General features: G+C 59.8%; 2 protein-coding genes and 1 long non-coding RNA gene across 4 annotated transcripts; all 3 read left to right on the forward strand.

Annotated features, from left to right (window-relative positions):
• The first annotated feature begins 181 nt into the window (after positions 1 to 181).
• Positions 182 to 6,090, forward strand: STMN1 (stathmin 1). Of its 2 annotated transcripts, none has more exons than XM_054292380.1 (5): positions 182 to 267; positions 2,944 to 3,014; positions 3,684 to 3,856; positions 5,093 to 5,284; positions 5,578 to 6,090. In XM_054292380.1, exons 2-5 carry the CDS (start codon positions 3,002 to 3,004, stop codon positions 5,644 to 5,646), a joined length of 447 nt encoding a protein of 148 aa, XP_054148355.1. In that variant the 5' UTR covers positions 182 to 267; positions 2,944 to 3,001; the 3' UTR covers positions 5,647 to 6,090. The 2 variants fall into 2 exon arrangements, with proteins under 2 accessions (XP_054148355.1, XP_054148353.1); XM_054292378.1 differs by lacking the exon at positions 182 to 267 and adding an exon at positions 1,428 to 1,505.
• Positions 6,091 to 8,749: 2,659 nt separating this feature from the next.
• PAQR7 (progestin and adipoQ receptor family member 7) lies at positions 8,750 to 11,136 on the forward strand. Its single transcript, XM_054292376.1, has 2 exons — positions 8,750 to 9,064; positions 10,038 to 11,136. Exon 2 carries the CDS (start codon positions 10,069 to 10,071, stop codon positions 11,089 to 11,091), a length of 1,023 nt encoding a protein of 340 aa, XP_054148351.1. The 5' UTR covers positions 8,750 to 9,064; positions 10,038 to 10,068; the 3' UTR covers positions 11,092 to 11,136.
• A 1,079-nt stretch (positions 11,137 to 12,215) lies between these two features.
• On the forward strand, positions 12,216 to 13,882 carry LOC128947875 (uncharacterized). Its single transcript, XR_008484058.1, has 3 exons — positions 12,216 to 12,263; positions 12,629 to 12,794; positions 13,471 to 13,882. It is a non-coding gene; the product is annotated as an uncharacterized LOC128947875 (long non-coding RNA).
• Positions 13,883 to 14,313: the final 431 nt, after the last annotated feature.

Consider the following 14,313-nt stretch of genomic DNA (forward strand, 5'->3'; position numbering starts at 1 on the left):
GGGAACATTGGCCCCAAAAGGCCCAGCAGGTTCCAGGGTTCAGGTTTGGGGTTTGGGGTCCCGGCAGTGCCATGAAAACCTTCCATCCCCCTGCTGGAAAATGGCTCTTGCTTGGCCACCGTGCCTCTCCCAGTTCCAGCAGCTCCGGCGGCTGGATGTGGTTTCCATGGAAATAGACGTCAGATCAGCAAAAACCAGGGCCAGCCTTTAAAATAATCTCTGTTTTGAAAGCTCCCTGCCTTTCTGTCACAATATTAACCTTCAAAGGTAGGAGCCCTCTCTTTTAGGTGCAGAATCATTGGGATTAGGAGGGCGCTTGGTGAGGGGGGGTCCCAGAAAATCGGGGTCTTTTGGGATTGAGGGTGTGGAGGCTGCAGTGGAGGATTGTGCTGTGTGTCCATCTGCCTTTTGTGTGATGGACTCTTGGTGTGGGAACCACCACGGGATTGATTGGTGAGGGATGGAGAGAGTTTGTTGGGAGCAGTTTTGGGAGTGAGGAGCTTCCAGAGGGGTGTCCTGAGGAGGGGAAGGTCCCTATGGAGCCACCGTGCCCGTTCCATGGGATCTGCACAATTGGGGTTTGCTCTGGATGGCCCCCAAATACTGTGGGTGTGGTGGCTCTGTGGCGGCTGCGACCCCGAGATGACCAAAGGGACTCAGTGGTCGTCTTGGTGATGACCAAGAGCCCTGAGGTTATGGTGGCCCTGAGGTGGCTGTGTCCTTACCTAGGTGATCATGGCTCTGAGGTGACCATGGCTCTGAGGTGACCATGGCCGTAGACCATGGCCATGACGTGACCATGGCGTTGAGGTGACCAGGATCTCGTGGTGACCGTGGCTCTGGGTGATCATGGATCATGACCATGGCCATGAGGTGACCATGGATCTGACATGACCGTGGATTAACATGACCACGGCTGTGACGTGACCATGGATCTAACATGACCGGATCTGAGGGAACCATGGATCTGACATGACCATGGCTGTGGGGTGACCATGGATCCCACATGACCATGGCTGTGAGGTGGCCGCAGCTCTGCCCATCCCAGCCACAGCTCCACTCTGACCATTCCCCCCGTCGGGTTGGACACCCCTGACCGCAGCACAGGCCCTGACACCCCTGTTCGCCCCCCCAGACACAAAGGGAATCCCAGCCGCTCCGGGGGCAGGGGCGGGATCGCAGCGTGGGGCTCTGTGTGTCCCTGCGGGCCGGGGGCCGTCGCGGTTCGGCCCCGCAGCCCCGGTGCGGCCCGGGCCGAGCTCGGGGGCCACCGCCCCCCGCCGGGGGCGAACTACAACTCCCGGCATGCCCCGCGCGGCCGGGGGCGCGTTCGAGAGGGGGTGGGCGCGAGCCCCCCACAGCCCCCCCCCCCGCGGCGGACGGCACGTGCCGGCGGGCTCGGCCAATCGGGGCGGGGCGGGGCGGGTCACGTGCCTTTGTTTGGCGCTTTTGTGCGCGGCGGGGCGGGCGCGAGCGGAGTGTGGCCGGAGCGGCGGCGCGGGCAGGTGGGTGCGCGGCGGGGCCGCCGCGGGGGAGCGGGCACGGGCGGGCCGCGGCCGCGGGGCCCCCCTGCCGCACCTTCCGCGTCTCGAGAGGGCTGGAGGAACGAGAGGGGGGAAGTGTCGGTGCTTCTCGGGGGTCCGGCGCCCCGTTGATACGGGCGGCGGAGGGGTCCCCAGGGTGGGTGTCAAGGTGAGGGGGGGCTGCGGGGCGCTTCTCGGGCCCTCGGGGCGGGGGTCGCTTTTGTCCCCGTTCGCGGGCATCGCGTCGCCGCCCGGTTTTGGAGCGTTGCGGTGACAAAGGGAGGGGAGACAATGGGGGGGGATTCCTCGTATGCGTCCGTGTTCCCCCCGCGCCCCGATCGCGGAGAGGAACGGGGTAGCCATTGTCCCTCAGCGAGGGGCGACGCCCTACCCGCGGCAGCGGCGCCCCCTCCCCTCCCCGCCATTGTTAGTGGGGAAGGGGCGGTATCCGGGCGGCCGCGCCCCGACGCCATCGAGCCGTGGGGACCCTGCCGGGGCGCCCTGTCCCGGTGTCGCTGCCCAGCGCTCCCCGTCCCCTTCGCCCCTGAGGGGCTGAGGCGGAGGGGGAGGGGGGTGCCCGCACCTGAGGCGGGGGGCGGCAGGTGCCCGGATGTTGGCGCTGGCCCCGCCCCCTCCCTCGAGCCCCCTCGCGCGGGCGCGCGCGCGCGCTCTCCCCGGCCGTTTGAATTCGGTGCGGTTGGAGGGGCGGGGGCGGGCCGGGGGCGGGGCCTCCGCTGGGGCCTCGGTGCGGATTGGCTGCGGTCGCGGGGGGCGGGGCCAGAGCCGCGCGCGCCCCGGCCCCGCCCAGACCCCGATCCGAGCCCCTCAAATTCCCCCCCCAAAAAAACCCTTTTTTGTCGATTTTCTTTTAAACGGCTTCTGGACCTTTTTCTGGCGTTTTTTTACGGCGCCCCGTTTTCACGAGGCGTGCTGGGCGGTGTACGCCCTCGCTGTCTGCCGCGGTGTGAAGCATCTGACTTGAGCTGCGCAATTAAAACCGAATTTTAAATGAGCTCGATTGCGCACATTTCAGATCCTTCGGGAGTGGCAGGAATCCTAGCCGTGCTGTCCTGTGGTGCGTCATTTTTGTATTCTGCGAGCTCTTTTATGTGTGTGAGAGCAGTGAAATCCCCACAGCCCCGTGCTAAAACGGGGGTCTTTGTTCGAGTCCCTTAAGGTGGAATAAAACAGATTGAAGATGCTCGAATATCACACAGATCCTGCATCGCCAGTAATTCCATAACCTCTCCAGTATTCCCAGCACTGCCCATCAGCTGCACAAAACGCCTGGAATCACTGACTGCAGTGACCTACCTTGTCTGCCTTTTGTTCAGCAGCTCTAATTCTGCTCAGCAGTTTTTATTAGAAGGAGCAGGATCCCTGTGCTGGCTGTTGAAAGGCACATCTCTTTGTTTCCTAGGAACCCACCTGACTGACCTTCTCCCAGGCTTGGCTTCTGGACTCTGATTTTCTTGGCCATGGCTACTTCTGGTAGGTAGAATCCTGTGCTAAATCCTCTTGTGTCTTTTTTTTTGTTGCCTCCTGATTTCTTCAGGAATAACTCAAAACCCAAATGTAGTGAAATGAGCCGCTGTCAGCAGGCTTTTCTCCCGTCTTGGGCGAGGCTGCTGGAGCTGGGTGGTTGTGAAAACACCCCAAAAGAGGAGTCTGGCAGCAGATGGGCTGCAGCTCCCTGCTGCCATCTGCTCCTCGGCAGAGCTGGCTGTCACCGAGACAGCTCGGGGAGCACGCGGGTGCAGCTGACACCCTGCAGGGCTGGGGGAGACAGCCCTGCCTGCACATTCCTCCAAAACCCCTTTTTGTCCTTCTGGGCTCTCTCAGGGTGCAGCCTGCAAATTCATCCTCAGGTTTGTCACTGGTTCAATGATTTTTGATTGAACTAAAGGATTTGTTTGCACCACTTGGGATGTTGAGGGCTAAATTAAAGCAGCAGGTGCTTGGGTGATGCAGGGTCGAGGAAGGGTCGCAGAGGAAATTTCCTCATTTTAACAGTATTGCTGTGCTGCAAACAGAACTCCTGTCCTGGCTGCCCTCCCTCAGGGGACCTGGTGGTGCTGAATTTTGGAAGGGTATTGTTGCTGCCACCTGAGCCAGCTCCTGCACTGAGCACTCGTGTTTCTGGCTTTGCCCTGTTCCCAGACATCCAGGTGAAGGAGCTGGAGAAGCGAGCCTCCGGGCAGGCCTTTGAGCTGATCCTCAGCCCCCGCTCCAAAGAGGCCGTGGCAGAGTTCCCTCTGTCCCCCCCCAAGAAGAAGGATGTGTCCCTGGAGGAGATCCAGAAGAAGTTGGAGGCAGCTGAGGAGAGACGCAAGGTAAGGCTGGAGCAGCAGGAGTGAGCTCTGCTCCACCACTTCTGGGGCTCTTTTTATTTGTTTCTTGGGATAAGTGGGGGTTTTTAATGGCAAATTGAATATTAATGGAATTTATTAATGAAATCCCTGGGGCTCTTATGAAGCTTTATGGCCATGATTTTGATCCCAAAGAGATTCTGAAGAAAAACTGGGAGGGAGCGTGGCTGAGAGGGGCAGCTCCTTCAGGAAGAAGCTGTTTTTCTTGTCTTTTAACACCAGAACAGATGAATTTTCTCCCAGAAAATGCAGCAGCGAATCTGTAATGAGCAGTTGGGGAATAAATTGTCTGAGTGATGAAAGATGTGGCCGGGGGTGCAGCCCGGAGCCCTCGAGGGTGGCGAGGCTTTGATTGAAGTGAGCCTGACCTGAATCTCAGTGAGAGGGGAGGCTCTTCAAGGAAAATTCTTCCAATATTAACATCAAAAAAAAAAACCAAAAAAACAAATCCATGTTCCCTCTCCAGAACAATCCCGTTTAACAAGATGTGCAATGGCAGACAGTGAGCTTTGCAGGTGGATGTGATGAGGTGCAGGTTCTGAGGAGGGTGGGAGCCCCAGGAGCCGAGTGTGTGCGCCCCCCGGAGCCGAGTGTGTGCACCCCCCGGAGCCGAGTGTGTGCGCCCCGAGGAGCCGAGTGTGTGCGCCCCAGGAGCCGAGTGTGTGCACCCCTGGAGCCGAGTGTGTGCGCCCCGAGGAGCCGAGTGTGTGCGCCCCCCGGAGCCGAGTGTGTGCGCCCCTGGAGCCGAGTGTGTGCGCCCCCGGAGCCGAGTGTGTGCGCCCCTGGAGCCGAGTGTGTGCACCCCTGGAGCCGAGTGTGTGCGCCCCGAGGAGCCGAGTGTGTGCACCCCCGGAGCCGAGTGTGTGCGCCCCAGGAGCCGAGTGTGTGCACCCCCGGAGCCGAGTGTGTGCGCCCCCGGAGCCGAGTGTGTGCGCCCCAGGAGCCGAGTGTGTGCGCCCCCGGAGCCGAGTGTGTGCGCCCCAGGAGCCGAGTGTGTGCGCCCCAGGAGCCGAGTGTGTGCGCCCCAGGAGCCGAGTGTGTGCGCCCCAGGAGCCGAGTGTGTGCGCCCCAGGAGCCGAGTGTGTGCACCCCCTGGAGCCGAGTGTGTGCACCCCTGGAGCCGAGTGTGTGCGCCCCAGGAGCCGAGTGTGTGCGCCCCAGGAGCCCCGGGCTCCCCTCAGCCTGGCCCTGTCTCCCCAGTCCCACGAGGCAGAAGTGCTGAAGCAGCTGGCCGAGAAGAGGGAGCACGAGAAGGAGGTGCTGCAGAAAGCCATCGAGGAGAACAACAACTTCAGCAAAATGGCAGAGGAGAAGCTGACCCACAAAATGGAAGCCAACAAAGAGAACCGTGAGGCACAAATGGCTGCCAAGCTGGAGCGCTTGCGGGAGAAGGTGGGTGTGGAGCCCTGCCAGGGGAGCTGCCCCTGCTGGGAACAGGGGGTAAAAAACCCAAAACATAAGGTGGGGAGGGCACGGTGTGGTTGGGGAATCTGCAGAATTCCAGCTGTGTGGGGCTGGATGGAGCTGGGGCAGCCTCTGTGCCCCTCAGTGGTGTCAGAGCCCCCTGTCCTCAGAGTTCACAGCCCCTGTGCTGCTGTTTTCCAGCCCCTGTGCTGCTGTTTTTCTCTCCTGTGGTGTTTTTCCCTCCTGTGCCGGTTTCCAGCCCCTGTGCTGCTGTTTTCCAGGACAAGCACGTGGAAGAGGTCCGAAAGAACAAAGAAGGCAAAGACCCCGGCGAGGCCGAGACCGACTGACTGCGCTCTGGCAACTGACTCTCCCCCTCCTCCAAATATCCAAAGACTGTACTGGCCAGTGGTTTTATCTTTGGTTTTGGTTCGGTTATATATATATTTCTTTTTTTTTACGTTTCTTAGAAACTGATGTAGAACTGTAAAATTAGATCCAAACTGTACACTTGCTTTGGGGGCTAGAGGGGAGACCTTCCATGTGTCACTTTTCTAAAGTGTTGTCTTTCCAGTGTAGCTTTTTCTTCTTGTTGCATCCTTTTCTAAGCCAGTGCACTCGCTCCTGGGTTGATGGCGAGTACTGTATCAGCTCTGTAAGACCTTTGTGCAAGGAATCTCTGGTAACTGTTCCGTGCTCAATATCTGTTACACTTCAAACAAAAATCTCTGACTGTCCGGTCTGCTAAAATCCTGCTGTAACAAGTGACTCAATAAAGCTGCACAGTGCTGTTATCTGCTGCCTCCTCAGCAGCCAGGGCTGGGTGCAGGGACAGGGCCAGGCCATTGTCCTGGGCCGTGACAATCGGGGCTTTGTGTCACACCTCAGCTGGGGCTGTTTGTGTCCCGGGCTTTGGGACACAACAAACGGCCCTTGTGGCTCTGGGGGGACACGTGTGGCACGGGGGACAGCGGGACCTGCAGGGGCACAGGGGCAGAAGAACAATTTCTGTGCTGGGACGGAGCAGCCCTTGCCCACAGCCTGCTCTGTTTGTTCCTTGGGGCTGGGAAAAAGGGGAGGGCTCTGGGGAATGATGATTTTTAGGTGGATTTGGAACAAAATCACTGTTGTACCCCAAACCCTTCCCCTGAGGGTACCCACAGGTCCCTGGGCTGCCCTGGGCGTGTGAGCAGCACCACCACCCTCCCCAAAACCACCCTGGGGTGCCACAGCCCATGGAGGTGGCACTGCTGGCACTGCTCTCAGTCCTGCTCTGTCCTTGGCTCCCAGGTTTGTTCTCAGTTTAACTCCACACCCCGAGCACCTGAAGGTGGAAAATCCTTAGAGAATTGATTTTCTTAAGGGACTCGGGGAGTCCTGGCCCACTGGACTCTGGCCTGGGGTGTGGTGGAGAAGGAGCCTCAGCTCGGGACACTTTTCCCGAGTCCCCCTGGGCTCTGCTGAGCTCAGCTGTTCTTACTCCGAGAGGAGCAGCAGGACACAGCCCCGGAGTGCTCCCTGCCCTGAGGCATTTCCAGCAGGACACAGCCCCGGAGTGCTCCCTGCCCTGAGGCATTTCCAGCAGGACACAGCCCCGGAGCCCCGAGGGATTTGGAGCCGGTTTGGAGGTACGGGAGAGGCTGTGCTGCTCCCTGCTGGGCTCGGGGCTCCTCGGCATGGCCCGGCAGGGAGGACACGGGTGTGGGGTCAGGGTCTGCCTGGAATGGGGTCAGAACCTGCCCAGAGATGGGGCCAGGGTCTGTCTGGGGATGGGGTCAGGGTCTGTCCCGAAATAGGGCCAGGGTTTGCCTGGGGACAGGGTCAGGGTCTGCCCCACAGGGTCAGGGCAGGCAAACAGGGCTGAACTTTGTCTCAAAGCTTGTGAGCGCAGCCAGGAGCGAGGCTGAGCACCTGGCACAGTGTGATGGAGGCTGGAGCAGCTCCTGAGTACAAAATGAGGCACAATCGGCAATCGAACCCCCCCCCCCCCCCCCCCCCAGATCTTTTAATGCAGTTACCTGCTGAGGAAAGTGTCCCCAGTGCCATGTGGGGTTTTTTCTCCTCTCTCCAAACGTGGGGGAGGAGAGTGGCAGCTCTGCCAAGCCCCAAATGCTGCTGGAGCCCAAATGGATGCTAAAAGCGAGGTTAGGCTTGCCAGAGCTGTCAGAGCTCGCTCGGGGCCTTCTGTTCCCTCCTCCTCCTCCTGCTGCGCGTGTGTGTGCCGAGGGGGGCTCAGCGGGGCTGCAGGGCCCCCTCGGGGGTCTCTGGGTGCCCCTGGGGGGATGTGGGGGGTGCTTGGAGGGAGAGGACAGCAGCGACCTGGGCAGGGAATCGGAGAGGATTGATCAGGGCAGGAAAACAGAACTGGGGGTCCCTCTGGGGAGAGCTGGGCTGGAAACAGGTTCCATCATAATAACAATATAATAATAATATTTAATAATAGTAATAATAATTTAAGCAATAATTTTAAAAGCTTCTTCCAGCTGCCGAGGGAGGGAGGGAGGGATGCAGAGCCGTGCTGGGGCTGTGAAGGGAGGAGCAGCTCCAAGGGGCTGCGGGGCCGCGACCCCCGGGACCCCCGGCCATTCGGGGCCGCTCTGCAGGTGCCGGGGCGGGGCCGGGGGTCCCCGCGATGGGAGGGGAACCAAAGCCCGGCTCATCCCCATCCCAGGGCAGGGAGAACCATCGCAGGCTCTGCGGGGCTCAGGTGGATCGGGGGCTGATCAAACCCGCGGTGGAAGGATGGAAAATGAGAGCCGTGAGCGCTTTGGGAGGCTCGGGGAGGCTGTGCCGCTGCGCGGCGGGAGCAAACGGCGCTGGAAACAGCCGGGGGCGAGTCTTTATCATCGCACAAGAATCCAGCGGGTGGGGTGGATGCCGGCGGGCAGAGGAAGCGCTGCGGAGGAAGCGCCGGGCGGCTGAGGCGGCGTTAGCGCAGCCCTGCGGAGGCGCAGGCTGGTGTTGGAGTGCCGGGCACACGCAGGGTTTCCAGGATGCGCTCCCGTCATAACGGAGCGTTGCTCAAGGCTCCGTAGCTGGGAAGAGCCCGGCGGATGAAATCCTGCTCCGACAAGTTCTGGAGCAGCTGCAGTAAACACCGCTCCCTTCCCCTGCTGCTCCTGGCACGGCATCTCCCGGGGCCGCCTTTCCCGCAGGAATTTCCCTCCTAGGGGTCGAGCAGAGAGAGCCGAGAGAGCCGAGAACCGAGTGAGATCTGAGCCTGAGCCCCCCGCCCTGCGCCCGGCACCAGGCAAGTTCTCCGGGCACGGTTTGCTCCGAGCTGCCCGCGGGATTTGGGTCACAACAGCTGAATTCGGCAGGTTCTGCTTTGGCCCTCGCGGGTGCTGCGTTCAGAGCAGGAGGGAGCTCAGGGGGTGAATTTCCCCTGGCAGCCCCAGAGGGCGGCGGCTCTTCGGGAGGGTTGGGGTGGCCGGGGTGAGGTCCTGCCCCAGCCGGGCCTCTCCGACCCGGCCGGGTGGGCAAAGGGCACTGGGAGGGAAATGCAGCAGCAAAGAGCCCGGTTTGTTTTCCTCTTTGCATCGGTGCCCCTTGGATTCAGGCAGGAATGAGTTACAGCCTAACTTCGATGGGGAAATTACAGAGGTTTTTAAAACAAACAGTCCCATCCCCACCTCCTCCTGTTCCCAAACTTTGAAGAGCTTTTTCCTGTCCCTGAAATGAGGGCACTTGTCTGGGGGTGAGGCACAGAGCAGCACTGGAGCTGGACCTGAACCAGGTTTTCTTCAGGACTTGTCTGAGCAAGGGCAGGTAATGAATCTCAATGAGTTTTTATGAAAAGGCCGAAGCAGCTGGCAGGGCTGCCTTGCACTGGGTAAGGACAGCAGCTTCCAAAAGGTAAAAATGGAAATTCCTGCTCACAAAGATTGCACTGCTGGACCTCAGTGTGCAACAGGGCCACGATGTGGGAAGCTGCTTGGGAAATCATGAGCTGAGAAAAGGAGGTAAAACTCCAACACAGGAGCTGCAGCCTCTGCTATTTGTTGGTATTTGTAAGAATAAACTCTGCAAACAGTTTACAGGAGGGGGAATCTGCAGTGGGAGGTTTGTTTGGGATGCTTGGTTTGTTTAGCTGTTCCCAAACCACAGCGAGGGGGTGAGCCAGGCACTGGTGTGTCCTGGTGCGTTCATTATTGTCATTTAACCACAGCCTTGTGTCCTTGGGGCTGCCCACACAGCAGAGGCACCTCGGGGGCTCTGAAATCTCCCTCCAGCCTCATTTTTGTCTCTGTTATTGGGGATTCCACAGGGAAAACCCCCAACCAGAGCATTTAAACACCCCCTGCTTGTTGATTATTTGTGACCATGCTCACAGGGGTCCCAGGATGAGGGAAGAGATGAGGATCTGACTCCATGTTTCAGAATGCTGATTTATTATTTTATGATATATATTATATTAAAACTATACTAAAAGAATGGAAGAAAGGATTTTATCAGAAGGCTGGCTAAGGATAGAATAGGAAAGAATGAATAAGAAAGGCTTGTGGCTCGGACAGAGAGTGCAAGCCAGCTGTGATTGGCCATTAATTAGAAACAACCCCATGAGACCAATCCCAGATGCACCAGTTGCATCTCACAGCAGCAGATAACCATTGTTTGCATTTTGTTCCTGAGTCCTCTCAGCTTCTCAGGAGGAAAGATCCTAAGGAAAGGATTTTCCATAAACATGTCTGTGACAATTATTACATTAAAACCCCACAGCAGAACTCTCTCTCCCTCCCAGAGGTAACCAGGACGCGGAGTTTGGCCTCGCCATGGCCACGGTGGTGCCGGGGAAGCTGAGCCAGCTCCTGCTCAGCGTGAGGCAGCTGCCGGGGCCGCCGTCGCCGGGCACGGTGAGCAGCGCCGAGGTGCCCGCGGTGTTCTGGAAGCCCTACATCCACCGCGGCTACCGGCCCGTGCGCCAGACCTGGCGCTATTACTTCTCCACGCTGTTCCGGCAGCACAACGAGGCCGTGAACGTGTGGTCGCACCTGGCGGCCGCGCTGGCGCTGCTGCTGCGCCTGCTGCGCCTGTGGCAGCGCGTGGACTTCGGGCAGGACGCGCACGCCCGGCCCCTGCTCATCATCGTGGCCGCCGCCATCACCTACCTGACCTTCAGCAGCCTGGCGCACCTGCTGCAGGCCAAGTCCGAGTTCTGGCACTACGGCTTCTTCTTCATGGACTACGTGGGGGTGGCCGTGTACCAGTACGGCAGCGCCCTGGGCCACTTCTACTACGCCATCGAGCCGGGCTGGCACCGCCGCGTCCGCGGCTTCTTCCTGCCGCTGGCGGCGGCGCTGGCCTGGCTGTCCTGCGCCGGCTCCTGCTACGCCAAGTTCCGCTTCCACCCGCGCTGCCCGCTGCCCGGGCGCCTGTGCCAGGAGCTGCCCTCGGGGCTGGCCTACCTGCTGGACATCAGCCCCGTGCTGCACCGCCTCGCCACGGCCGCGCGCCCCGAGCCCGCCCTGCTCTACCACAAGTGCCAGGTGCTCTTCTTCCTCCTGGCCGCCTTCTTCTTCTCCCACCCCTACCCCGAGAAGTGGTTCCCGGGCCGGTGCCACTTCGTGGGGCAGAGCCACCAGATCTTCCACGTGTTCCTGGTGCTGTGCACGCTGGCGCAGATCGAGGCCGTGGTGCTGGACTACGAGTCCAGGAGGGAGATCTACTCCTCCCTGCAGCGGGGCCTGGCTCACGACTTCTCCGCCCTGTTCCTGCTCACCGTCGCCTGCTCCGTCCTCACAGCCGCCTACATGGCCCGCAGGGTGAGGCACAAGCTGGGCCTCAAGGAGGAGTAAAGGGAAAGTGAGCTCAGCCCAAACCCAGCCCCAAGCCCCCAGATGCTGCTTATTCAGCAAGTGCTTTCTGTAAGAATGAGAGATGCTTTAATGCCTTTTTAATCCAGCCTAAGTTCCAGCTTGCTCACAGAATGGCACAGGTTTCAGTTCAGCTCTGAATAAACAGTTGGAACAAAGTGTCCGTGTGCCCTGATGGGCTGGGGAGGCCCTGGGAGGCTGCCAGGGCTCCCAGCACGAGATAAGGAGAGGCCATCTGGCCCCTGTCAGACTCCAAACCATGGAAACAGACCAGGGCGAGGCTGGTTAAACCACTGAGGTGACAAATTAATTTAATATCACGTCAGGCCCCTCCTGTAGGGCTGAGGGAGTTGTTCAGAACTGTCCATGCAGTGCCAGGGGCTGTCCTTTACCCGCTGGGAGCAGCACGGGCACGGCCCAGGCCCTGACGGCGCGGAGAGAGCAGGGGATGGTGCGATGGGAGCCGCAGCAGCGGGACAGGCTGGGAACGGGCGGGTGTGGGGATCCCGCAGTGGATTCGGGGCAAAGCTGGAGCTGTTCCACCGCCGCTACCGCTCCGGGCCCCGCTCCGGCCGCTCTGAGGAGGCCCAACCGTTACCGCTCCTTATATAGGCATGGGCGTGGTCTCATTCCACATTTGGCCCCGCCCCTCGCCTCCCATTGGCCTGTTCCCTCGGACAGCGCGTGCGCATTGCGGCTTATGGGCGGGGAACATATGGCACCACCCCTCATCTCCCATTGGCCCGTTTCTGCGGGCAGCGCATGCGCACTGCGTCTTAAAGGGTGGGGCATGTATAGCCCCGCCCCTCATCTCCCATTGGTCCGTTTCTGCGGGCGGCGCGTGCGCAGTGCACGTTGAGGGCGGGGCCGGCGCGAGCGGGAAAACGCGAACCGGGAACCGGGAAAAACCGGAACCGAAACCGCGGGACGGGAACGGAGCGGGAAAAACCGGGAACGGGAAAAACCGGGAACGGGGAACGGGAAAACCCGGAACCGGAGCAGGGAACGGACCGGGAAAAACTGGAACCGGGAACCGGTCCCGGGGAGCCCCCGGCAGCCCCGGGATGAGGCGGCGGCGCGGGGGCGGCGCGGCCCCGGCCGAGGCCTGCGGAGTGTGGCTGGACACGGCGGAGCTGAAGCGGGGCCGGGCGCGGGTGAGGCCTTGAGGGAACCGGGGGGGTCGGGCCGGCACCGGGAGCACCGGGCCGGGCTGAGGCCCCGCCATTGAACCCCGGGGCTCCTTCGGGGCCTGGGGAGGGGAGGCTGATCCTTTGCTAACTATTAGTAATTAATATCAAATGATAATGGCTTATCCAGCATTGTGATGCTGTGCAATGAAGGCGGGAGCTGTGCCCCAGCGCTGGGAGAGGATTTATTTAATATTAATTTTAAAATTAATATTTTAATATTATATATTACAATATAAAATTATATATTATATAAATTATACAGATATAAGTTGTATATTTTTATTTAATATTTTAATAATTTAATATTTTTCACGTGTTTTTCCCCACAGCCCCTCACGCTCAGAGCACCCAGAGCTGCAGGGAGGAAACAGAGCCTGGGGCTGCTCCCACAGCCCGGCAGCGGGGACAGCAGCAACCCCAGGCAAAACATCATCCCCGGGCACAGCTCCAGCTCCTGGCAGAGCTCCATCCTCAGCTTCTTCAGCCCCCAGCCAGGTATCCAGCCCTCACCCACCCAGCTCTCCTGGCTGGGCAGGAAATGCTGGGCATTTTGGGGGGCACAGGGCAGAGGTTGGAACTCCCACGAAGCTGGATGGCCCTGGGAACTTGGATTTTCTATGGAGTTATTTCAGAGGTAAAACTTGGATTTTATAAGGAATGCTTTCGGAGGTAAAACTTGGATTTTCTATGGAATTATTTCAGAGTATAACTTGGATTTTCTATGGAATGATTTCCAAGGTTAAACTTGAATTTTTTATTAAATAGTTTCAGAGGTAAAACTTGGATTTTCTATGGAATGATTTCAGAGTATAACTTGGATTTCCTATGGAATTATTTCAGGGTATAACTTGGATTTTCTATGAGATTATATCAGGGTATAACTTGGATTTTCTATGGAATGATTTCAGAGGTAAAGCTTGGATTTTCTATGAAATTATTTCAGGGTATAACTTAGATTTTCTATGAGATTATTTCTGAGTGAGGCCAGGGCAGAGCTGGGGAGTTCTGGGGGTTTTTGGTGACTCTGGGCAGCAGCTGCAGCTCTGGGGCAGTGCCAGGGCAGCTCTGGGGATCCCTGGGGTGCTGGGGACAGCCCTGGGGACACTCAGGGATGCTCTGGGGTGGTTAACCCTGGGGAATGGCTCTGTTTTCACTGATTCTCTGTTTGCAGATGACAAAGAGAACCGCGGGCCCGCTGCTGCCCGTGAGGAGCCCCTGGTGAAGATCCTGCCCCTGCCCCAGCTGGAGGGAGCCCGGGAGGAGCCCCCCGGGGCTGGGCAGGGGCTGCAGGGCCCGGCCCGGGCAGCACAGACACCCCCGGAGCTCAGGGGGGGCTCCCGGGGGCTCGGCAGAGCCTCCCCCGGGGCCGGGGGCCGTTCCTGGGGCCGGGGCAGGGACGAACCCCGGGTGTGCCCTGCAGGAACGGCCCCGGGGGCCGGGACAGCTCTGCCCTGCCCCAGAGCCGGGGCTGGGGGCGCAATCCCGGCCCCGGGGGCTGCTCCCAGCCGGGGCTGCTGCTCCCCACAGAGCCCGGGGCCGGCACGGCCCCTGCGGGAGCGGGGCCAGGTCCGGGTGGGGCCCTGCAGGGAGAGCCTGGGCCGCAGGGACAGGGACAGCTCTGACAGGGACAGGGACAGTGCCCACAGGGACAGCCCTGACAGGGACAGGGACAGTGCCCACAGGGACAGGGCCACCCCCAGCCCCCCGCAGCCCCCCGAGCCGGGCTCTGAGCCCCTGTTCACGCAGGACTCCGAAGGGAACAGGGTCATCAAGCACTGGTGAGAGCCCAGCCTGGCCCTGCGGTGCTCACAGAGGGGAGGGAACCCCCTGGTGCAGCCCCCAGCTCCTGTGTGTTCTCTGAGCTCCTCTTTGTTCTCATGGGTGCTGCTCTAATCCAAATAAAAGTTGCAGTTTGTTTCTTTTTGGGTTTGGTGTGTCCCAGGGCAGGGAGTGCTGAGAGCTCCATCTCCACAAACCCCCCCCAAATCCTGGTGCAGAGCTCCCTAAAAATGGG

Source organism: Melozone crissalis, unplaced genomic scaffold, assembly GCF_028551555.1.
Source record: "Melozone crissalis strain CALT ecotype California unplaced genomic scaffold, PUWL_Pcris_2 ptg000108l_1, whole genome shotgun sequence".
Lineage (NCBI taxonomy): Eukaryota > Metazoa > Chordata > Aves > Passeriformes > Passerellidae > Melozone > Melozone crissalis.

Coding starts and splice junctions, on each gene's coding strand:
- STMN1 (XM_054292380.1), top strand. Junction 3,857..5,092: donor CAGCTGAGGAGAGACGCAAG/GTAAGGCTGGAG, acceptor CTGTCTCCCCAG/TCCCACGAGGCAGAAGTGCT. Junction 5,285..5,577: donor TGGAGCGCTTGCGGGAGAAG/GTGGGTGTGGAG, acceptor GCTGTTTTCCAG/GACAAGCACGTGGAAGAGGT.
- PAQR7 (XM_054292376.1), top strand. CDS start 10,069: ATGGCCACGGTGGTGCCGGGGAAGCTGAGCCAGCTCCTGCTCAGCGTG.